Below are 24184 nucleotides of genomic sequence, written 5' to 3'. Positions count from 1 at the left end.
AATCAATCACTCATTCACTCACTCGCTCACTCACTCACTCGGTATTTGATACTCCAGTCGATACTCGGATATTCGGATACTTTCCACGCCTCGACGCCCAAACGAGGAGCCCAAGTTGCTGCCGTTTCCGCTTTGCCCACCTACTAGGTACTCAAGTAGGTAGTTGTCTGGTCGGCAGAGAAAAGAAGGAATCAAACGGCCTACTCCGTAAAATGGGTCGTGAGTGATGAGACGCTCATCAGGGTGAGCAAGAACAAGCTATGCACGTCAAAAACAGTCGTCGACTACGAGATGCAGCCACTTTATTACACGCCCGGTGAACAACAGTCAATCGAGCCCTTCCAACTCGTCACCCAATATCTGCGTCAACAAACATGCAAGCAACTACACAGACAGCTTGGACGAATGCCCGTCCCATATGCATTGCTTTGCTTTTGCTTTTCTCGCCAAGCCCTCGCCAGCAATGAGCAGCAAAGCCGGGTTCCCGTTTGAAACGTGTGTGTCAAAGACATGGGGGGAAACCGTCAATTCAACTTGTACATACAAGAATAGCACCCCAGGCAATTTCCTCAGTAGTACTCCGTAATTCTTGTCTGGTCCTTCCCATCCACACGAACCACACCACAATACCAGTAATATCCAAAGATGCAATACGGCTACCGAGTACCGCCTTGCCTTGCCTTGGCTCTGCCCACCCGAGCTCGCTCCCTCACCTTGAGCAAACAGGAGCCCGCCGGCTTCAAATGAATTGACGAGCCGCGGAACGACAGAGACGAAAAAGAAACGCCACACCGCGCACAATCACACACAACTCCCCCCTCTCTGCCCTTTTCCCCCCGTCGCCCCCAGCAAGTAAGTTACATACATACGGAGTACTCCATACCAAGTTATTAAAACGGCTCGATTGGTCCTGTTTGCGGGCTGTCTCCCACCACGCTGCCACAGCCAGGGAGCCCATCCGGCCAGTAAATAACTACAATACGGCTGAAACCAGGCCAGCCGTACCAAGCACGTATTGTACAAAACAAGATGGCGGCGAGCATGGAGGATAGACGGACCTATGTAGTTCGCGCGGGAGAAGACGGGGACCAACCACGTTGACCGCAAAAAAATAAGTTGCTTGCCAATCCATCACACTCATTTACCCAAGTATCCGACACATCATAAAGAGCCCCCTTTGGCCCTTGACACACGGCACACTGCCGCCGTCGCCTCCGGGAACGGCTTTGGCGAGACATGTCCGTCTATCAAAGTTCGACAACCACCAGGCTCAAAAAGTCATCTCGTCTGCCTTTACATGTTACATTTAGGTCACCAGTACCACTAGTCGGGCCCATTTTGCCGCAAATACTAGGCGTAATAGTCTTTCAAGTCGTTAATTTCAGGCTACCGGCAATGCTATCAACAAAATATATCCACTCCATATTTGTAAACGACCAAAGCTATCAAAGTTCTTCATGTGTAATGCGGCCTGTCTAATAGAATAAACTAACTTGAAAAAAATAGGCTGGGTTTCCATGCCTCATATGAATACAGCGCCTGGTCCAAAACCAAAAGCAACAACGCAAAAAAAAAAAAGGGCGCAATAGTTTTACTCTCGTTTGCGCGATTCGCTGGTATCTCCTCCTTCATTTCGCTTTTCTACCGTCTTGTTGTTACTGTTGTTCGAGCCTTCTTGCATTTCCTCTGCAGACACTCGGCCCGCCGGCGACCATCCGGCTCCAACACCCGCAGCGACAACGCCTGCCATGAGAGCGGTAGCGCGCACCGCCGAGTTCGAACGGGATCGGTTTGATCCTGATTTTGCCCCAGAGTTGGGTGTCGCAAAAGGCGATCCAAAGTTCTCCTCTCCTGTAGGCGTTTGCGGTGCATGCAGGGAGTTCGATCTCGAGTGCGATGGGCTGCGCGATCGCTGCAAAATGGTTTCCCTGGGGTGTTGAATAGCAAACTTCAAATTGTTGAGGCGACCACCCTTCACCCGCCTGAGAAAGTTTAGTTCGTCTCGCAACTCCGCCAGTGGCTCTGGGTACATCTCCATTTCTTCATCTGAGATGGTCAGTCCGGGTACAGAGTGCGACCTCTTTTTCAAAAATTCTGGCACCAAGGCCAGAATGATCCAATCGGGAACCAGTCGAATGATGACGCCCACGGGTATCGAGATGAATCCAAGAACAATTGCGATGGCCCAGAGTGTGCCCCATATGGCCTTGTCCTCTGGTTGATCGGCAATGTGGAAAGCGGCACCACCAAAGAAGATGATAATCACTTGTCCAGCGCACATGATGATGCTGATGCCTATGAAGAACCAGTTCTTGCTGAGACCCTCAAAGATGTTGAACTTGTTGTCCAATCGTCGGTTGCTGATGGTGGCTGGTTAGCATCCTGGTCAAACAAACTACAGACTTGGGTTTAGCAGCCACTTACTTCCACTGGTTGAAAATTTGCATCCACACAAATGTGTTAAACACCAGCGTATTGATTTGGGCAGGCTCAGGGATGTCATCTGGGCCTGGGAGAGGCAGGATGCCCTTGGGACTTCCATAGTACAGGAGGAATGTGATGGCGAGTTGGTACAGCGCCTGGCCAATAATCATCTTCCACATAGTGATAGAGATTATCGACGCACCCTTGGGCTCAGGTTTCCTGTCAAGAACGCTGTCTTGTGGGGGATCTGTAGCAAGAGCTAGCGCCGCAAGGGTATCCATGATCAAGTTCACCCACAGCAGCTGGACGGCGGTCAAGACAGACTTCTCCGTCTCGCTGGAAACGGCAGTAACGAATGTCAAGACAACGGCGGTGATGTTCACGGTGAGTTGAAACTGGAGGAATCGCTTGACGGCATCGTTGACAGCACGGCCCCACTTCAGGGCTTTGACGATACTAGCGAAATTGTCGTCCATAAGAATAATAGCTGAAGCTTCTTTGGCCACTTCGGTGCCGGCGATGCCCATGGAGAAACCTACATCGGCCATCTTGAGTGCAGGGGCATCGTTTGTGCCGTCACCCGTCACAGCAACCGTTTCACCCTTGTCCTTGAGCCGCTTCACAAGAATCCGCTTATCTTCGGGGCTAGAACGAGCCAAGACGTGGAGCTGCGGAATAATCTTTTCCTGTTCTCGCTTGCTGAGATTGCGGAAGTCGGGACCTTCCATGACGATGCTGTTGGGCTGGAGAATGCCACACTCCTTGGCGATGGCTTGGGCAGTAAGTTTGTTATCTCCAGTGACCATGCGGACGACGACACCAGCCTTCTGGCAAAGCTTGACAGACTCATAGACACCCTCACGAAGGGGGTCTTGGATACCAACCATGGCGATGAAGGACATTTCTTGAAAGAGGTCGTTGAACTCGATATCGCTCCCGCCACCTTCGCCGCGACGAGCAGACTTGGGTGGCCAGACTTCAAAGTCCCTGTAGCAAATGCCAATGGTTCTTAAGGACCGGGACGCATATGTCTCAATGAGCCCAGTGATGATTTTCCCATCCTGTGCTGAAAGGGTTGTGACAGAATCGTCAGTAGAGGGGTCGCTCAGCGTGCGGGTGCATTTTGCGAGTAAAATCTCGGAAGCACCCTTCACATAGAGCCTGGCACCACCTGTAGGCAGCTGAACGACAATGCCCATGCATTTGCGTCCGGAGTCAAAGGGGATGATTTGCAAAGTCGTAGCATTATCACGCTCTCGGCTTACTGGGCCCATGCCAAGATGGGCTCTTGCTAGGAGGAGGAGAGCCGTTTCAGTTTTGGAGCCAATAAAAGTCTGCTCACCATCTACTTCACCTTCAAATGCGGTAGAATTCAAGGCAATAGACTTCAGAAGAAGATCCTTTACCGGAGCACTAAGCATGGAGGTGAGTTCGGCAGCAGAAACCTCGGTTGCAGTGTCCATCTCGACGCTCTCATCAGAGCTATCTTGAGAGTCGGGACGCGCAGCGCCAAATCGTTGTGCTGTGCCAATAGTGCCGGCCACGACCTGCATCTTGTTCTGTGTCAAGGTACCAGTTTTGTCAGAGCAGATGGTTGTTGCGTTGCCCATGACTTCGCAAGCCTTGAGATGTCGAACCAAATTGGCATCTTTCAACATGCGAGTTGTCGCGAAGGCTAGCGCCAAAGTGACGGCAAGAGGTAATCCCTCAGGCACAGCAACGACAATAATGGTCACAACCACAATGAAAATTTCTAGAAAGTTTTGGCCCTTCTGGGCAGGAGTAACTGAGTCGGGAAGCTTCGGTAAACGAACGAGGAACTCGATAAAGAGGACGAGGAACAACAAGAGTCCAGCGGCGCCACCAAGTTTCGCAATGTACGTAGCGATGACATTGAGCTTGGCCTGGAGAGGGGTCATCTCAGGGTCCTCATTCAGGGCCATGAGCGTTCGCCCGTACGAGGAGTAGATACCGGTTGATGTAGCCATGTATGTGCCGACACCTTCCATAATGCGGGCACCAGATTGTATAAAGGGATCCATCTTTTTCAAGCTTTCGTTATTTTGAATGGCCTGATAGACTTCGTCGGCGGGTCGCTTTCTGATAATGTCAGACTCGCCCGTTGTCTGAGACTCATCACACTTCACGTTGAAGCCGTCAATGAGAACACCATCAACGGGGACCAAGTCACCAGGCTCAAGATGAACCACGTCACCAACCATAATATCGAAAACCGAGATTTCTGAGATCTGACCAGAGCGTACCACTTTAATGTTGCGATCTTGCTTCTTCTTGTTCAGCTTGGCAAACTGGCGTTCTTTGGAATAGTCGTTGAGAGACCCGACAATGACGACAATGGCAATGGCAACAATAATCGCCACACCTTCGACCCATTCAACAGCGGGCTCATCGTCATGGCTCTGTCCGAATGTCTGATAGAGACCAACGCCGAGACTGATGACGGCGGCAATCGATAGTAGAATCAGGACCTTGTCGTTATAGGTGATCCACATTAACTCTAGCAGACTCTTTCCCTTCTTCACGGGCAGACGGTTATCTCGAAAAACACGATATCGGTCGGCAAAGGAGTCGTTTCCTCGGGACTTGTTAGTCTGCATCCTCGCGACTGCAGCAGTGGTTGTGATGGCGCCTTCGGTGGCCTTCTTATCGTTCTCGGCCGTGGCCTGGTCAAAGGTAACTTCGCCGTCCAAAAAAGTCTCATCCGAGCTCAAACCAGATTTGCGATCTGATCGGAGACCTTTCTCGAGGCCTCGCATGCCACCGAGGGCAAAAAAGGCGGATAGGCTCTTGGGATTGAACATTTTGTTCAATTGGCCCGGGGAAAAAGCAAACGGATTGTTGTCGACGTTGAAATCGTCATCGGTTCCGGTGTCCGGGTTCAAGGCTCTAGTGTCCTTCATAATCTTTTCGTTACCAGAGGCCTTTAATTTGTCGGTTTGGGTATAACTAGAGGCAACTACCGTCGTGTCACCGTGTGAAGTCACTGAACGGGCCACATCATCCGAATCCACCGAGTTCTGTCTTGACCGTAGCTGGTTGGGTACAGACAAGAAGCCCGCTCCCCCATCGTGCGTTCGCGATAGTACAGGACTCGAAACATTGTGAGGGCTAGTAGGCCTGTTTTCACGGCTATCGAACGAAGTGTCTGCTTGCAGTTCCGAGCGTTGGCTATTGAAGCCGAATGGCGGCTGTTCCACAATAGTAGATGGGCTCACGGTGTCATCCTGGGGGGAAATGGGCGTGGCCATTGTTTGCGGTTGCGGTTGTGGCTGCGATTCTGTTGATTCTTGAGGCATCTCGACAACGTTACCACCACTACTGACAGCAGCCGTGTCAATGTTGATGGTCGGCCTGTGTTGTTTTCCGAGTTAGCACACAATATAAGATTTGGGCCAGTACGCAAATATATCAGCCAATATGGCAGATATCTGAGAAGAGGGAGCACGCACGCTCTTTGCCGCCGGGGGGCCGCGCCAGGCGGACGCGGCCCTAATTCACCACCGTCCGTCATCGCCTCTGGCGCACAGCTGGACCGGCGGATTCAGCTGGGGGGCAGAGATGGGTCGTGATGACGGAGTCAAAGGGAGGCTATGCGGAAGCCTGTCTAGACGAGATCATGGAGATATCGGAGCTGGGTCGTAGTAAGAGAAGCGCGAAGGCGTAATGTCCAGGCACAGAGGTCAGGGTAGACGTAGAGGATGCAAATCCAAGCGTCAGGGTGTCGAGGAAAGCGAGTATGGCGAGTTTAATTAGTACGGGGACAGCCTTGAACACGCAGCGAACGAACAACGCCCCGAAGCGGTTGCTGCTAAAAGACTTTAGCTAGGGGATCTAGAACATATCGAGCACAACAGGTGAAGACGAAGTGAAAAGAAAGGCGTTCACGGAGTGAATGGAGCGGCGAACACAAGTAACACGCCAGACTGCCGCCGGTGCTACAGTTGTGTGCTCCAAGGTGAGGTTCGATGGACCTGCAAGTAAACCGAATCAGGCGAAGGTTGAGGCTGTGCAAAAAAGAAAGACCAGCTTGATTGGGCGCGCCAGGTCAGAGTGGGGCCACCAGAGAAAGAAACTTGGGTACTTGTGGAACTTTAGCTGCCACTCCCAAGATTTGGAACTGGGGATGCCTCCAGAACCCTGGCAAGCCTGGCAAGCCGCCGCGGGATGATTGGAGAAGTGGCGGCCCATTAAACGGCAACGGGGCAGTTCCTGTCTCGCTCAGATTTTCCGCGCAGCAAATTTGGCAAATAAGACAAGGTTGCTTGGTGACGGACGAGCCGTGGCAACTGGCAGCACAGAGACGGGGAGGGCTCCAATCGTTACATGGCTCATTCCGAGGTCTTAGCTCTCGGGCTCTGTCAAGGGCGAATTTTCGGTGCCTTTACTCCGTACAACTTCCAGTTAGGTGCCACCCAGCCGACCCCTTTCTCAGGCTCAAGCTCCTACATTCACTCTGTGTGTGGAGTGAGTTTCTCCGTGCAGTCCCAGGCAAAGGCTAACGTGGGACAGCGTCCGAAGGCCTACGACTGCCCCGGCTAATAACACAAGGCAAATACTCCGTACGGACAGCACAGAATACTAGTACCGAGTACTGTGGTCCCCAGCCCACCGTGCCGTATCATGGTGAATCGCCGTCGCCGAGTCTTCGCTTCAGGATGCTCCAGTGTCACCGGGAAGGCTGATTGACGGTGGTTAGGCCCAAGTGTGGGATGGCTACAACGCTGAGTCCACCGACTCGATGGCTTATGCGGTGTCTGATGTTGGCTGATTCCACAGAAGAGTCGTCATTGAACGCAGAAGTCGGGTCCAGGTTTGCGGCCTGACCATCATGTGTTGCCGTCTGGTCTGGTAGGTCCATTGAATTGGGCAGTGCTCGTACTTCGTGCTCAGCACCCCAAGACCGCCATCATGTTATCATGTACCACTGTTGAGCGACACTCTACGTTACTTCGGCCAGAGCCAAGAATACCAGCTCCCGTCTCCCTAATTTACCGCGGTGCTGTTAGGCCACGACGCTGACACAAGACTGACTAAAGCCACGCCAGGATGACCCTGATCTCCAAGTACCACGCCACGGACCCATGGCGGAAAGAGTACGAGACCCTTTCCCTGGTATTGAGTAGTACTGTACGGAGTACGGGGTACATTATCCAGGTACGTGTCTGTGAGGCAGCCCAACCGTGCTGTGAGCTGAGTTGACAGTAGGATGGATTCCGTCAGGATCCGATGCCTGTGCCTAAATCGCACGACGGTCATGGTACGTTTGCGGGCCCCTCTCTCTTGATGAATTGTACGTCTGGCAAACATGGCTATTCAAAGCTTAGAAAGTGCTTTGTGCTGAATCGGCAGGATGCAAGTTCTGATTGGTCTCCAAACCCAAGCGCATCTGTCGTAGCATGCATGCAGACTCTAATTAGCACGAAACATCGTTATGCTGAGGGGAGTCGGTCTCTGTTGGTTTGTCCAGAATGACCGGCGTTGCAACGGCGGCGACGGCGGCCTCCCCAGTGGCGACAATCCAATACATGGACATCTACTCCGTAGATTGAATGGCAAATGTGATGCGCATTGAGGATGTGGCTGAGCGCTCGACGACCCTTCATGATATTGTCAACGCCGTAATAGTGGGCGATTCTTGGTCAACCATGTTCTTGGCGTGGCTTTCTCAACATGCCAATGCGCAGAACGCCTACTGCTACTGTTGCCACAGCCAGTTGTCCGGAAATTCTCAACAAGGGCGGGTAGACTAAATACGGCCTTGCGTGATGCGTACTTCATGATTTGCAAAGTCCCATCACTCAGCCTTAGAAAAGAATAAGTGGTCGTTGCATGAATATTCAGCCATGCTCATATTAGCGCCTTCGTCTCTGGCTGTTGCTATGACCGCCTTGGCGTACGGTCATGGCCATCGATAAGTAGTACCAGGGTAGATGTTCAAGGCGTGTCCCTTGCATCAACAGCAGTCACTCCAGCGGTGGTGTGCCGTGAATGTGGCTGTTCTCGGTGCGTTTCAAGGGCTTGAATGTGGCCTCCTTTTGTTTGATTCACAACAGGAAATGGCCTCCACCTGCCAACTCTCCAAGGAGCCTGCCAGCCGCGTGTCATTCATCGATGAAGTCAATCGATAAGTCGATGACAGAGAATCACGGATAGGGGCAGAGGCAGAAGCAGAAGCAAAGCAGAAGCAGAGGCGGCCGCATAGTGACATCGACACGATTCAGATCCTCATCGCGACAAACCGGGAGAGGGAAAAAGTCTCCCCGTCTGGACATAAGCGGGCCGCTAATTCAGCTCAGATCCGTGGCTGCAGCATCCTGGAGCTATCCTGGAGCTATCCCGTCCCAAGAACACACCTTAATCCCCTTAAGCTACTGCTGACACTCTCCAGCCCCAGCGGTCTGTCAGGACTAGTTCAGAATGACTGACCAGGCCGGGCAGCAGGAGCATGGAAGAGAAACATGAGCATCTTTGGTACGCCCCGCTTGCATCTCATTGATGGTGACGATGGTGGACTCATCGACTCGAACCCTTTTTTTTTTGGCCACCTGCTCCTCTTCAAGCCAGTGTGGTCGATTGGGAGACAAAACACATCAGATTGTCGACTCGCGCATTGGAATCGCGGATTCGAATGCCACGAGGCTGCAGACGTCATCGCACGGGGAGGAGGACCTCATTCAGGCCGTGCTAATACTCCGTACATACTACATACGCAACCTCCTCCCGCGGACCCATGGCAATCAAAAAGTTATCAAAAAGGCAAAACTCCCGTTTCAACCGCCTACCACATGAGTCCCTGCAGAAATTAATTCATTAGCGATACTCCGTACTATCATCTACTCCGCAACATGCACCACAAGTCCGCGCAGAGCAGCCTGTCGCCAAAATGCCTCAAGCTCCGATCTTCAATCAATATTCAAGACGGCTTGTCTGTATCCCCACATGGCTTTGGTTATTGACTGTCATGTCTGTGATGATGCTATCAGAGAGCAGACGCCCAGGACTGCCGGAAGCACCATGATGAACATTCATTCCATGAACCAAGGACCAATCAGCACATAATCTCAAAAAGCGCAGTCAAAATCGGCCACCATCATCAGTCAAGATTGACAGGTCCCACAGATCAGGCCTTTGGCGTCTGCAGCACAGCCTCACTCTTCAATATATGTGTCTATCGTGGAAGCGTCAACGGTAACAAATTCAACCTTTTCAGCTTGCACTTGTACTCCGCACCACAACTGCATTTGTAAAACCATGGTGCATGAGGCTGCCGTGTCTTGCCATGAGGACCTAGAAGACAAGGACTCTGCCGAGCTTCCTTACAAAATGTGTCATTCGACCTATATCTACGTACATACGTGTTCGGGTCCAGTTGAAGGTCTGGCAGGTCCCAAATCTTGCCTGGGACGATATCCTTGTGTGATGTCTCATGTTTTGGGTGGCACACGTATGTACAAGCATACCGGAGTATGTATGTGCGTATGGATGTGATGACACGCCGCACAGCTGACATGTCGTACGTTCACGTCGCACGTTGAAAGTGTAAAAAGATAACAGCACCACCTGGCGCGAATGACTGCTCGGCAATATGGCATCTCGCAACAGCCACCAGACAGCCAGTAAAATACAACACAGTCCTCAGTGCCACCATAGTACGGAGTAGTAGACATGGTAATGAATGAGCGCCTGGCTCAGTACTATTCAATATCCGGATTCGTTCCATCTTTCTCCCGCTTCCAAACGCCTTTATTTGCCCCCGAGTCCTTTTGTGTTGCGTCCTCCCCCCTCCCTATCTTCTGCATACATAGTCAACCGATATCAATTGCCTCTTTCCTAATCCGGCCCAGTCTGAGTGCTCAGCCTCAATGCATATACTACTACATGCTTCCCGCAGCAAGCGACTTCACCGGGCACAAGTTCATACTACTATTTGCTACGCAACAATGATGCCCAGCAAACAAGGTGGCCGTTTTGAAACGGATGCCTTGTTTCATTGTAGCTTAGCTAGACGAGCCCGGAAGGAGTTTAGACGCGGATGGTTGGCGATGCCTTCACGTGTACTTTGAGGTACTTGCGGAGAAGAGTCGACAAGGACCACTTTATAAGGCTGTGTTGGTCTTGGCGGAGAGTGGCGGTTGTTTCTTGATAGAATCAAAGCGTGCATGTTTCGAACATTTTCATTCCGTTGTAGCATTCAAAGCGGTGAGGGCAGGCACCCTACCTTGACTCCATGAGATAGATGTCTCTGGTTCACGTTGCTTTGCCTCTTTTTTTTTTCGGACAGGGCAGGGATATACCGAATACTTCCCAGCATGAGCACAGTTGTCATCATGCCATCACTTCTTCCTTTCCTCCGGAGTCCAAAATAACCTGATATTCTTCGGATACCACCCTCGTGTCTGCCAGCAGTGCCACAACACATCTCCCAGTCGTTCCGATACACCTTGTTACCGTCCATCTAATCTTGCGTCGTGGGTCCTGTTCCAAACCGGCAGAAGAGCAAACTCCCAAGTCTTTCACCAGGGACCAATATCGATCCCGGTTTTCATGTGTGTTCGTGTGTGTCTGTCCTAGTTATATATGCAATTGTATGCTTTGATATCCCTGCCAGCGTGTGCGTTTCCATGCCTCCTTTGCTTTCCGAGGATTTTGCCAATCCAGTCGACCCGGGAATCGGCATCCAGTTCGGATAACGGACCCGGAGACGCATGTAGTGACGGGATTGCAGAAGAGGAGAACCGAGGGCGCAGTGATCTAAGCCACCGCCGAGGCACGTTGGTCGCGGTGGATATGTAGTGATACAGAGGTCATGGCTGCATCAATGTTGTTGGGATGTTAGTTTTGGAGGCGGGGTAGTTATACTCATGGCTTTGACTCTCGAGTGCTTGTTCCAACGGCAGGCATGCAAGATAGCGTAGTTTGGGTTGCAATATGTGACGTGTGCTGGCGGCCGCATGTCATCGAACATGTACATGGAACAGGTATGTAGATGTGAACTGTATTCACCCCCAAGGTGCTGCTCATGAAAGCTGCGCAGAGAGAACGCTGACGACAGATGGCATGGAATCGTGTGAATGGCCTCAAAATTGAGTACAGTGTCGGCTATCATCTCTGGTCATATCGCAGGTGCCCCTTCCAGTTCTCGCGACAGTTGAGGAATCACTCGGAAATAGGGGTCATAGCATATACAGGATACCAACTAAATCTTGAATGTTGATAAGTGATGTTGCTGCTCACTCGCGCACTACATCATTTCTAGCACATAAATCCCAAGAGTTTTGAGTATATTCCGTATGCTGAACCGTAGAGAGACAGACGCAACTCCCCTTCCATGATCGAACCATCGAATCACCTCTTCCCCAGATCAACATCCCTAGCCAAAACCATATCCCCCTCATCCTCGCATTTCGCAACGTCAACACCCAAGAATTTTCCAACACCGACTCTCATAACACCCCTCCAAAACCCCTCCACGATCTCACTCAAGTCCCAGCCCGTCTGCTTGAAGTCTGGAAAAGCATTGATTTCCAGCAACCATGTCTTTCCACCCTGGTCAACCATGAAATCCAGCCCAAACACCTCAAACGCATTCGGCAACGTTTGGAAATGAACCGGCATGCCCCGAGCGGCTGCCTCAAATACCTCACCCGTCACGCTGCAAATCTGCTCAAATATACCAGAGAGCTGCGTCTGGGGCAGCGGCAGGTCCCAGAAACGCCGGACCGAGTTCTCGTTGGGCGATTCCTGGAGGCATGTGTTTGTAAGGAAGGATTCGATGTCGTCGGGGGATTGCCAGGGACAAGAGTAGGTCTTTGCGGCGAAGAGGGCGAGCATATGTTTGTAGACATGGATGGTGAGACTGCCTGTGCAGAGGACATAGGTCCGGATGTGAAATTTACGGTCATCCAAGAGAAGAGGTGGGTGGATATAGGGTTGGGCGACAAAATGACGGAGGTGAGAGGTAGTGATGTAGTCGCCGCCTTCGCCGTGGGTGTCTTGGTCGTGAGTATAGTCCTCGTCGTCGTCGCTGTCAGGGCGGTCTGCTTCCCAACGGTCAAAGATGTCTTGTAGTTCTTCCATTGTGCTGAATAGACGAATCCCCTGTCCTCGATCGCTCATTCCGGGTTTCAAGATCCACCATTCCCTTTTTGACGGCTCGCTTTCGTCCATTTCAGCGTTGCGGTCCATGCTCTCTCGGAGATCGAAGGCCTCGACCAGTGCGTCGTCTAGAAACTCGGCGTAGTCAACTTCAAAGGATTCGCTTCGTTTGACGTGCGTTTTGAGCGGGGAATCAGGGTTCTTCGCAACCCAGTGATCTACAGTTGCCGAGAGGTAGTGCTTGCGGATCAAGGCCTTGCGGATCATATAGCTGTTTATCAGACACGATGTCGGATGCGTTGCCGCAAACTCGAAATCAATGGATTCGTAGGGCGTGATCTGTACTACTTTAGACTCCGGAGAGTCCAAAAAATTGGCTATTGAAAAGTCATCTGTCATCGAAACATCCGTGACGAGCTTGACCAAGCCTCGTGGAAATATGGCATTCAGTGCAGTGACAATAAGGGGCTGCACATAGGGATCTTCGTAGGCAATGATGGCTTGAAAAGCTGCATCTGCACTTGTCGCTTCACTATTTTGCTTTGAGTTTTCTCTGAGTGGCAATACTTTATATGGACTAAAAAATAACACCATGGTAAGAGTACTGCTCAAGAAGTCTATGGACCAAGTATGCAAAGTGCATGATGTACATGTTCAGAGTTTCGCCTCTTGTATAGCTCATCGTCTCTATTTGTGTACGGCCCGGAATCCAAAACGAGAAAGGGAAAAAAAGAAATTCTATAAGGAGTGTTGACTTACAACCCAAACTCAAACTCCGTGGCGGCAGGTACAGGATGTGAGATTGCAAAGTTGGCTTTCATTGGAGTTATGCTTTTTCAAAACTTGTCAGTTTTCTAGGGCATGACGTAATATTAGAGAATTGGTCCTCTTACCTTGTGTTCCCGTCTCGAATAATTCGCCCATCGTTACCGGGGCCAGACTCTTCGACACTCTTGTAAACATCCGCCATCCTCGGAGCCCACTTGAAATGCTTATGCTTGTGTCCCTTTTTCTCCTGTAAAGTCGGCCCGTTATCAATTTCACCTTGCCTAATTCGAGCCTCTTCTTCGTCAGCGTCGCCAGTATCGCCATCAATCTCCTGGAAGCAGCTTCCTTCTTTCCAGTAATTCTGCAGCATATCCGCCCAGAGTGTCTTGTGCTCCTCGACTCCCTCTACCAGCGGGACATTGACGCTATATACATCAACACTTTCGTCCGTGGGCCACTGCTTGTATAGAGCTTCTATAACCCGGACACCATGGCGACAGGCAGCCTCAATAATAAGAGGGTCGTGGTTCCTCGAGAAGAAGGCGAAGCTGAGAGCAATAGCCTTCCTTCTGCAGACAGCCGCCTCCAGTGCAGCGCCCAGTGTCCCAGAGCTCAGAGCAAACACAGACGTCGTATTCCGCCCGTAGTTGGGTCCGCTGATAACTAGGTCGATTGGGCCTTTATCCTGAAAGAAGTGGTACAATCCAATCTGGACACATGATGCCGGCGTCCCATCAATAAGAACCCATTCGTCGGCATCAGCTGCCGTAGAGGGCAACTGACGTGTCGTTCCCTCATTGTCCTCGCCGTGGATGTTCGATGAAGGCGTGTAGTACGTGGGTTTAAGAGTTTGCCCAATCATATGGGCTTTGCCGATCCATGAGCGCTGGGTATGAGGCAAGCAGACTGATACGATGTGCCCTGCATCCTCCAGATGCTTCACAAGACAGCGAATGTATGGCGAGGAGTGTGATGACGGTGGTCCATCATCGTTAGTGACTAGGATATGCATGGTCAAGACCGAAGATCCAAAACGTGGTAGTATTTATCCCGTGGCCTCGTCTCGAAGAGTCGACAAACCCAATGAGCAGCCCAAGACGCCAGAACAAATCCAAGAAATCAAAATCTTAGAATGAGAATGACAATGAATTCATAAAATGCCTTGACTCCTGCCTATGGTATTCGACAATGGCGCAATTGAAGTAGTAGCAAGAATGGTGGGTGAAGAAGGGCGGGCCATGCCAACAGAGAACGACATGAGGGGCAAAAAAGTCAAGTACGTTTCGGCGTGGGGCAAAAACTTCCGCGGCTTTTATCCGTCGCGATGGTGACTACCGAAGTCAACATAGCTGCATTGTTTGGCAGATAAAGCTTTCTAAAGAAATAACACAGACCACAAGGAGTAACATAAACTGGACCCGTGCAAGGGCGTTTCATCGGTTGATATTAAAACTTAATAACACATTTAATTTTGAAAACTTGTAAATCTATGATGCCTTTCTCGGAACTGAGCATTCTTGCCGCATAGCTTCAAATATCCTGTCCCCTTCCAAACGCCTTGATAGAATCGAAAACCTCGTTCATTCCAGGTCAGATATAAAAAACAGTCCAGTAATCCAGGATTGCGAAGGAAAAGAATCGTCCCGTCAGCACGACACCATCCTCCAATATAATGACTCATTCTGCAGAGCCATGCCAAACCGTGACAAAAATTTTTGAATACTCTCCAAGCCATATTATCTACTCGAAACAAAAATAAGGTCGTTTCACCAAGGCCCCAAGTCCGCGGTCTAAGCACGAGTTCGTTTGGTGGTTTCGGAAGCAAGACTCTCGCCGGCTCTCTTGGGTGCTGGCGACTGGCTCTTGTGCTCCTTTGTTCGAGGCCACGAGTCGAACGGACTCTTGCGGCCTGTGCCTTTCATGGGCGTATCCGCCAGCTTATTTGTCGAACGGGTTGTCCGTCTTGTGTCAGGAGGGGAAACGGGCGCATATTTTGGTGCTTCCGGGGTCTTTGCTGGAATCGAATGTGCTTTCATGGGTGTTTGGGGGACGTGTTCGTCAATCAGGTTCATGTCCTCCACGTCAGTCAAGGCTTCCTCATCATCCTCCGCAGTAGTCTTTTGCGTGGGGAAGAGGAGTCGAGGCTTCACAGAGGCGCGGGTGAGGGGTCGGTTGAGCCGCAATTCGTCATCCTCGGCAGAGGCAGCAATCTCTTCAGATTGGTCCTGTTCAGAAAACTTGCGGAAGAACTTCTTGCCACGACTAAACCGCTTGTCAGCATCATTATTCAAAAAAAGAGAAAACAGGACAGATACAGAGTAAAAGTTCAAGACTTACAAGACATAAACTATACCATCCTCGCGACGAGCAGCCTCGTCTATTGACTGAGCACCCTCGCCAGGAATGCTAACTACTTTTCGCCGGCTTTGTCTCTTGCTTGGTTCGGCGGCCGTGGCCGCGCTGCCATAAAACGGATTTGCTTCACTGTTGTCCTTCTCAGGGATACGGTCTTGCGAATCGGTGAAAATAGTGATAGGGTCCTCTTCTTCCTCGGCCGTGAAACTCTCCATCGTAACTCCGGAATATTTCTTAGATCGTCGCTTCCTAGGAGATGGCAAGACTTCTTCCTCAGACGAGAAGAGGTTTCGGGCAAAAGATTGAATGCTGGCCGCAGTCTTTTCATTTGGTGGCTTTTGAGGCGTCTTTGACGGCGTGGGCAGCATACCAGCGGATTGTGAAACCGAAGCCGTCGTCGAGCGTTGCACGCCTTTGTCTACATTGAGACCAAGCGCGACGGCAGCATTGGCAGTTCCTTCGGCAGTCAAAGATGAAGACACCTGACGGCGAGAGTCGAGAGCGGGGTGTGACCTCTTGCGAGGAGACGTCACTGGTGAAACCATGGGAGCGCCAGTTCGAGCGAGACTCTTTTTCGCTGTTCGTGGGGAACCGGGTTGCTGGCGGTGGGAAGCTCGAGGTGAAGGGGTTCGATTGGCGGCTCTTTGTGAAGACAGTCTTGCCGACTTGCGCGGAGGAGAGTAAGGTTCCCAGCTATCATGGAACCCTAGTTGAGGTGCAGGAGGAGTTCGGATAGTGCTGGGCGGTGAAGGCGTTTTGGCGCCGGCAGGTTCATTGGCGAAAGCCATGATTGAAAGGTGTATGCGGGCGTGGATGAGACGCTAATGCGTATAGTGTTATGCGATCTGGCGCTCTGCCTTGAGTTTACTGCTCTGTCACGGTGTCTGGGGCATAGAAGCGGATGCCTGAGTGATGCCAGTCGTAGATAAAGCCTAGAGTTTAGGGTAATTTTCGGGCAGCGGCAAGGCAAGGTTAACAAGAGTGAAGAAATGCTAAACAATAAGGCCAATTAAACAAGCAAATCGATTAGGGGAAGTAGAACGCTGTGGGATCTTGACGGCAATGCGCAGAGTTGGTGTTGTCGAAAATTAGTAAAGATGAAATGTGTTAAATGTATGGAGCATGGGAGGAGAAGGATTCGACATTCATGAGCTTAGACTGGATGTAAGTGGGAGGCTGGGACGGGAATGCGTGTGCGTTGTTGGCAACTGCGGGCACCAGCCCCCCTGCTTTCTGTGTCTCGCTGGCTCAAGGCCGCCCAGCCGTCGCCCATTTGCTGTGTGCCCTGGACTCTTTTAGCGCATGTGACTGGCCCTTGGCCTATAAGCCCACTAAAATCGACCTCACACGCGTCTCCCTACTTCGCTCGACGCGTCTGTTTCGCGCCACGGCTGGCCAATCAGGGCAAAGGGGTGGTCGATACTACAGATCAAAGCTTGTTTGGCTGCCCGACAGCCGCTATTTTGCTGCGACCTTGCCGTCGTCCGTGGCCTGATTTGTATTGTTATTTCATGTGGATTTACGGAGTACGGGCCCCTCAAACGAACCAGCAACGCCCCTCCACTACACAGTGACGCGCCGTATCATGTGCCGTCGTGCATCACGTCACTCCTTCATGGTCATTCTCAACACACATAACAATTCCAGACCCTTGCCTCTGGCCACATTTCTTAGTTCTATTTCCTTGTGATTATCTAATACCACCTCTCTGCCCCGCGAAACATCCGGCACGTACACACCCACGAATCCATGGCGGACGACACCGAATACACCGAGTCTGATATCTGGGCATCGCCCTCCCACGATGCTCCGCTAGCTGCTCGTCCAAAAACCCCCAAAACCCCAAAGACACCCAAAACCCCGACGGGTCCCCCTGCATCAGAGACTGTGAGCCGGGATGATCTATTGCGCAGAGAGTTGGAGGGTGTCAGAAGTGTCAATGAAGGCATTGAAGGCCTGTTAGGCACGCTGAATCGAGCGGGTGGCAATATGCAGGTGAGTTTGGAAGAAGACCTCGCTATTTTCTGGGTTCCTAATCCCATGATGCTAGGTTGTTGCCAAGACTGTCGCCAATGCGTCAACTTTATTGAACACGTGGACGAGAATACTATCGCAGACCGAACACAACCAGCGCCTAATCCTTCACCCCGGATGGAAAGGCGTGACCCAGGACTTGGCTGAACAAGAGGCCGAAGCGTTAGAAAAGCAGCGCGCTGCCGAGCGCAAGGCTGCAGAAGAAGAGCAAAGACGAGAGGAATTGCGCCGACGAAGAGAAGAGGAAGAGACTGCTAGAAGGCTAGCTCCCTCGACTTCTAGAGGTACACGGGGTTTAAGAAGGACTCGGAGCCGCGGAGGAATTGCTACTAGAAGTGGCACGACGGGAGGCCGTCTGCCCGAACCACCTACATCAAGCTCATCAAGAAGTCGCGGAACTTCAGGGATAGGCCGTGGGATACGGTCAACGCGAGGTCGCACACGGGCGACAAGATGAAAGACGGTTTATGTTGTTCATGATGTGAATATGTACGTTATGCGTCACATGACGTTTTCAATATTGTTGGCATCCTAGATACCCGGTTTGAACTGTTAAATGAATTGCTTTATTTTGCTTTAAAAAAATGACTGAGCTTCATCATCCCACTCGTGTTGACCTTCTTGAGCTCTCTAACGCCACGGCTCTCATTAGCTTTACGCTTCTTCTCCTCTTCCAGTTTTCGCTTCTTCTCCTGACGAAGTGCATCTTCCTCTTCGTCCCCCATTCGCTTCCTCGAATAGTCAGCCGTTGAAGTTGCGGCAACGGCTTCAGCACGCAGCTCGGCCAATTTAGATCGGTACTTGTCCAGCGGTGAGAAGTCGACTGAGCACATGTCTTGTTGGGACAGATGGAGCTTTAGTTGTTCTGCAGTAGCGGTGGGGACATATCGGGAGCAAATAAAATCAAAGGCGACGCGGAGTCTCTGCAGCGCAGTGACTTCCGCAGATGCTTGGATGGCAGTCATGGCGGCGTCTTCGGCTTGGCCATCCTCAACAAATGATGTTGCCGCAGTGGAAGGTTGCGACACGAACGATGAATTTGAGTCGGTCGTGACAGTCGTTGATTGAGACTGAGCGGAATCGGTAACAGGGGTAGAAACCTCGGATTCTGTTGCAACCTCGGCGGCCGCTTGATTTTCGGAAACTTTAGCTGCCAAGGTGCTGCGATGTAACAGAATCGGTGCCTCTAATGCCCTCTTGACGAACTTCTCTTCCAAAGTAGCCGGCAGACCTCCATCGCTCATCCTCTTGGCCTTTTCAAGGATCGTAGCAACGAGTTTCTTCTCGCTGAGTCGGAACATCTTCTCGTCACCGGCCTCTACCGTGTCACAAATGATCTCCATTCTTGACTCAATAAGCGCTCTGGTCGCTTCCCATTGTAAAATTTCGGACAAGTGGGAGCTTTCCTCGGGGAGTTTGTCGAAGTGGTCGTCACTTGACAAAAAGAGCCTCTTCTTCTCATCTGAGCCCTTTTGCACCGTGGCATCAACCAATGACGGTAAAACCAGGAAGAGTGCATCTATCGTAGTTGCGACAAACATGTCGGAGGAAGATACTATGTCGACATGCGGGTCTGCTTCCTTGCTGTCTGTATCGTCATCGCCCGAATCGGCTCTGGTCTCGATTAGCCAGCTTCGGGGTGCCGACTGGGGGGCTGAAATCTTTGTGAATTCGTGGATGCCGGTCTTGGGACAGATGAGATACCGAGATGGTTTGCCATTTCGCGGATGGGGCAATGTGACTATGCGTGCTTCTGGAGTTGCAGTCTTTGGTAAGATGAATATGCCCGGTGACGAGCCATCTCTGGGAGTGAGCGTGTATTTGGAGGCAAGAGTGGCTGCTGGAGTGTCCGTCGACTCGCTCGCGGCTGGTTTGGTAGACCTCGTTCGCGGCATGGCCCTGGTCTTATGCGATCAACTGGGATCAATGGCGTAATAGGAAGGAATGTTTCCCAAAATTGTAGGCCAAAGAAGACAGAGATCTATCAAAATAGCTTTCCAAAATCCAATCCAAGGAAATCATGCACCATTGATTATGTTTCGAAATAAAATGTGGTCATGGGTGGGAGTCTGAACGCGAGCAAGAAGCAGGGAGACGTTGGTGTAGACCTGGCCAGGTACCCGACAGGATGCATCAGGCTAGGTAACTTACTACAGCCTCCAAGTACCTGGTAGGTACATGGCCAAATACTCCAGCGAGCAAACTGTAGAGTCGGGACTCGGGAGTGTCCCGGGGTAAGAAACGCGTCTGGTTCTGAGGCTGCAGGGATCTGGACGCGTAAAGCGTGTCACGGGAAAAGCCAAGTCCCAGTGCGCAAGTCTGGGCCAAGAGCCAGGAGCCGCAATGGCCCATTCGATGGGCCGCCGGCACTCAGCCTTCGATGTTACCCATACGCTAGCACACCTTATCGCGGAGCTGCATCATAATTTTCGATATCGACCTTTTTAGCTTTGACGAATGTAATTGCTTTCGTCTTGATACGCAGGCAAAGACATTTCATTTGGACATTGAAAAAAACAAGCCTGGAGCACTGCTCCAGCTCTATGGCTTGGGCCGCTCAACGGCCATAGCCGAGTGTACGGTTATGCGCCTTTGCTTGCCCCAGGCTTTTCGCTTCACTTCTGATATTTATTCGAAATCCCCTTTTCTTGCTGCCCAAAGGTTGCTACTGTGAGGCCACGCGATGGCACCGGGTGAGATTTCAATCCCAAATCAGACTGCTATGCGACTTCTGGACTGACGCATAGGTGCTGCAGATCCCGAGCCGCAATGGCCGCCTCGATCTCCTCACGAAGCCCTATTAAGCACACCTGGTGGACGTCAACGATATCGCGAGATGATGAACCGAACGTCACCGTCACCTTCGCCCATGAGAAGTGCTCGAGCATTGGCGGCTATTACTTCATCACCCGGCGCTGGTCTGGGTATTCAATCATCCGGAGGGGACGACGAAGACGACGACGAAGACGAGGAGACATTGCAGCTGAAGCTTCAAGAGATACAAGCAAAGTTGAAACTGAAAAGACTTCAAAATGCAAGGGCTAGGGAAAAAGCCGCCTCGCACAGAGACGGTGAAGCAGACGCTCAGTCAGACCCCGTTTTGCCCAGCCCAAATCGTCGTGCTCGCGCGCGCACACCAGGCGCGGATGAGAATGTACGACCGGCTTCCCAAAACCAGGTCACAGTGCCTGCATCACCTGTTCGAAAACTCCAATTCCTGCAACAACAAACGTCGCCAAGTAGGGTATTCTTGGGCATTGATAAGGGCTTGAAAGCCAAAGATGTCTCTCTCAAGCGCGCCCCGAGCCAGAAAGGAAACAAGCCGGGCACATCGTCTCAGACTGGAGGATACTTGAATCGATCCAGATCAGTGCACTCTTCTGCTCTATCACCAGAGACTGCGAGACCATTGAGCTTCAATGAGAGACTGGCCTCAGCACGGACGGAGGAGGCTGCTAGAGCGGAAAGGATTGATAGAATACAAAGAGCGCGCACCAATGCATTTAGCATTGGACAGGATGAGATGGAACAGTTCAAGAAGAGCGCAGTCGAGATTCCAGACGAACCGTTGCCTCCGCCGACATTTACTCGTGAAGATATCTTGTCACAACATGCCCCGGCAGCTTCAAAGTTACCTCGAAGCAAGACTGCGCCAAGTCTTCACCAACCACGGCCAGATTCTCATAATTCAAATTTATCATCTTCAACTTTGGGGCCAAGCGCTACTGATGAGTCGTCAGGGACAGACGAAGCGTCCTTTGAGGTCTATTCCTGTTTCCATCTCTCAAAACGGATACTACCACACACTGTCGTTACCCGACATGTTTCCAAGAAGAAAATACTCAACATCAAGGACCTTTTAAGAGATGTAAAATCACCCGATTACGCTTTACCGGATGTGGAACAAGATATTGTGGTATTTGCTGTTGTGGCCCGCAAATCGGAGCCACGAGCGCATAAGCCCACTGCAAATCAAAAACAAGAAGATCGAGGCAAATACCTCGTCATGACACTGACAGATTTAGATTTTGAGCTGGATCTCTTTCTATTCAATTCTGGGTTTACACGGTTCTGGAAACTAACCGAAGGTACTGTCGTTGCCATCCTTAACCCGAACATTATGCCTCCGCCGCCAGGGCGGCAAGACACTGGTCGTTTCAGTCTGGTCATCAACTCGGACGAAGACACGATATTAGAGATTGGCTCTGCTCGTGACTTGGGTTTCTGTCAGTCCGTGAAAAAGGACGGCGATCTCTGCGGCGCATGGGTGAATAAGAAGAAGACACATTTTTGTGAATTTCACTCCAACGAAGCCATTCGAAAGCAACGATCGTCGCGAGTAGAGGTCAACTCCAGTGGTTTTGGGGGGTGGGAGAAGCGGAGCAAATTTGGCTTTGGACAGAAGAAGGACGAGAAGAAAAAAGGTTCAAGCAACTACGACTGGGAGACCAGGACGCAGTGGTTTGCCGCGCGATCTCTTAGTGCAGCAGATCTGATTGATGGCAAAGACCGCGGTGCAGCCGACCGGAAAGAGAAAGCCGAGTCGGTCAAAAGGAGCCTGGAAGCAAAGGAAAAGGAGCGCGAGATGATGAAGAAGTTGGGCAAAATAGGCAACGCCGCAGGACGAGAATACATGGAGCGAGCCGGGCTCAAAGGAACCGCTGGCCAGAGCCCTGCGACGACAAACCAGACCAACGGATCCGTTCCAGAGCAGGAGGCTCAGTCTACGAAACGTGATGCCCTATCCTTGGGCCTAACCAGCAAAGACCGGACGATTCATCTCAGCCCCATCAAGCGCAAACGACCGGATAGCTCGCAAGCGAGTTCTGTCGTGGGCAGCACAAACTCATCCTCAACAGCCGCCGCATTCGGCTGGGGCTCCAACCTCCGAAACAAATTGTCAAAAATGAAGGAAGGCGAGAAACTTCACAAAGGGGGGGATCCTCCGCCAGTGCGTAAAAAGACACGTTTTGTTACGGAGAAGGGCATCCGAGAAGCGGGCAGGGAGAGTTTGGGTATGGATTTCTCAGAGAGACAGATTTCTCTCGATGATGATGACGATGAATTGATTATTGTATAACTTTGCATTTTGGGCGGCCCTTCAAAACAAAGCGGCATACGCGGCATAGGAGAGAAAGCATGTTTTTGCTTCTGGTAGCATTTATTGAGCAACGTGGGGTTTGGTTTAACTAGAATTGCTGAATAGCACGACTTATGATAGGTCACAGAATTGTTGTATGGGTTCTTGTTTCCAGCTGTTACTTGAAGACGGAAGCCCTGCTAGGTTGTGCAGATCCCTAAACAATGTTGGGTACTATTGGGCTGCATCGACTCTCACTGGCCAATGATTCCAATGACATGCAGAAGACATATTCGAAACCACGCAATGAGAGCTCGATGTAACCCTCGGAGTCAGCCTCGCGTCCCCTTTGGGAAATTCGGACATGGGGATTTCATATCTGGTTGCTGACGGCTTCATCTGCCATGTTTTCATATCGATCCGCTGCGAGGTTGACCGGGAACGTGGGGACATTGAATAAGTGTCGACAAGCTCAAGCTGGTGTGTGGAAATTGCACCTCGGTTCCTGATCAACTCTGCTCCAGCTATACTATTGCTTTCCCTTGGATGGAGTTGTTGCAAGACTAACAAGATGCAAGCCTCAACGGCCCTCTCTTCTGCCATAACCACCAGCACCAGTCTTTTCCATTGCAGGTCCACCCATACAAGGGAAGAATGGGAAAACGAGGCTGTGTTTGTACATCTAAACGCATCCAGTCGGACTGTTTCTTTCTCCAAACCAGGGTTTCGGTGCGGGTACCTCTCAACCGGAAACTGAAACTGTCACTTTTAACAAACAACTAAACCCAGGCGGATCGGATCGTTGCAAGTCTAGACGGATATTCCGGAGAATACGGCTGAAAGGGGGGGAACTTTTGTTTCTGTTTCTTTCGATATAAAGAATTTCTGAGCTGTTGGGGGCATAAGCTCAGCTGAGAATCAAGATTCTCCCTTTGCTACGATGCATGGGGGTACAGCATAAGGGTACATTTAGCATTATCCTATGAAACAAGAGAAGTCGCTTGTTTTCCCCCCCACCGAGATTGCAATTTGACTACACGAGGCCCATAAAGTTCATGTGCAGTTGAACAAAGCTCGGGTTGTACGAACCATTTTGTTGAGACATGACTCTGACATGGAAGTTGAATCTCTCTCACCGATCGGTCGATGGAGGCGGTTCTGCTACAGCTACATGTGGCCATGCAACTGCATCTCAGCCGAGCTGAGCCATGCTGAAATGACATGATAAGTTTCCTGTTCTGGCCGGCAACATTTCTTGGTTCAGAGTCTATTGAGAAGCTACGGAGGAAAACCAGGATCATGGTCACGGATGGGCCGGAGCTGACCTGGTCAACGGAGTGTCTTTTCCCCTTTTCCACTTTAATAACCTGTGTAATAAGAGTTGGCCACGAAACGGTAATCGGTAAT

General features: G+C 51.1%; 6 protein-coding genes across 6 annotated transcripts; 2 read left to right on the top strand and 4 right to left on the bottom strand.

Moving 5' to 3' along the window:
• Positions 1-1591: 1591 nt before the first annotated feature.
• Positions 1592-5956, bottom strand: pmc1_1 (Calcium-transporting ATPase 2; the record flags this gene model as incomplete). The annotated part of the gene is made up of 3 exons (XM_014691616.2): positions 1592-2360; positions 2425-5796; positions 5895-5956. The coding sequence occupies 3 exons, from the start codon at positions 5954-5956 to the stop codon at positions 1592-1594; spliced, it is 4203 nt and encodes a 1400-aa protein (XP_014547102.2).
• A 5834-nt stretch (positions 5957-11790) lies between these two features.
• Positions 11791-14320, bottom strand: G6M90_00g037400 (uncharacterized protein; the record flags this gene model as incomplete). Its single annotated transcript, XM_014691615.1, has 3 exons — positions 11791-13072; positions 13300-13371; positions 13434-14320. 3 exons carry the CDS (start codon positions 14318-14320, stop codon positions 11791-11793), a joined length of 2241 nt encoding a protein of 746 aa, XP_014547101.1.
• Positions 14321-15098: 778 nt separating this feature from the next.
• G6M90_00g037390 (uncharacterized protein) lies at positions 15099-16451 on the bottom strand (the record flags this gene model as incomplete). Its single annotated transcript, XM_014691614.1, has 2 exons — positions 15099-15570; positions 15646-16451. The coding sequence occupies 2 exons, from the start codon at positions 16449-16451 to the stop codon at positions 15099-15101; spliced, it is 1278 nt and encodes a 425-aa protein (XP_014547100.1).
• Positions 16452-17412: 961 nt separating this feature from the next.
• Positions 17413-18107, top strand: duo1 (DASH complex subunit duo1; the record flags this gene model as incomplete). The annotated part of the gene is made up of 3 exons (XM_066130222.1): positions 17413-17658; positions 17714-17981; positions 18031-18107. 3 exons carry the CDS (start codon positions 17413-17415, stop codon positions 18105-18107), a joined length of 591 nt encoding a protein of 196 aa, XP_065986427.1.
• A 156-nt stretch (positions 18108-18263) lies between these two features.
• Positions 18264-19592, bottom strand: rnh202 (Ribonuclease H2 subunit B; the record flags this gene model as incomplete). The annotated part of the gene is made up of 1 exon (XM_014691612.1): positions 18264-19592. The coding sequence occupies one exon, from the start codon at positions 19590-19592 to the stop codon at positions 18264-18266; it is 1329 nt and encodes a 442-aa protein (XP_014547098.1).
• Positions 19593-20380: 788 nt separating this feature from the next.
• On the top strand, positions 20381-22777 carry mcm10 (DNA replication licensing factor mcm10; the record flags this gene model as incomplete). Its single annotated transcript, XM_014691611.1, has 2 exons — positions 20381-20390; positions 20445-22777. 2 exons carry the CDS (start codon positions 20381-20383, stop codon positions 22775-22777), a joined length of 2343 nt encoding a protein of 780 aa, XP_014547097.1.
• Positions 22778-24184: the final 1407 nt, after the last annotated feature.

This window comes from Metarhizium brunneum, chromosome 2 (genome assembly GCF_013426205.1).
Source record: "Metarhizium brunneum chromosome 2, complete sequence".
Classification (NCBI taxonomy): Eukaryota; Fungi; Ascomycota; class Sordariomycetes; order Hypocreales; family Clavicipitaceae; genus Metarhizium; species Metarhizium brunneum.
This window is presented reverse-complemented; position numbering and strand designations above follow the sequence as displayed.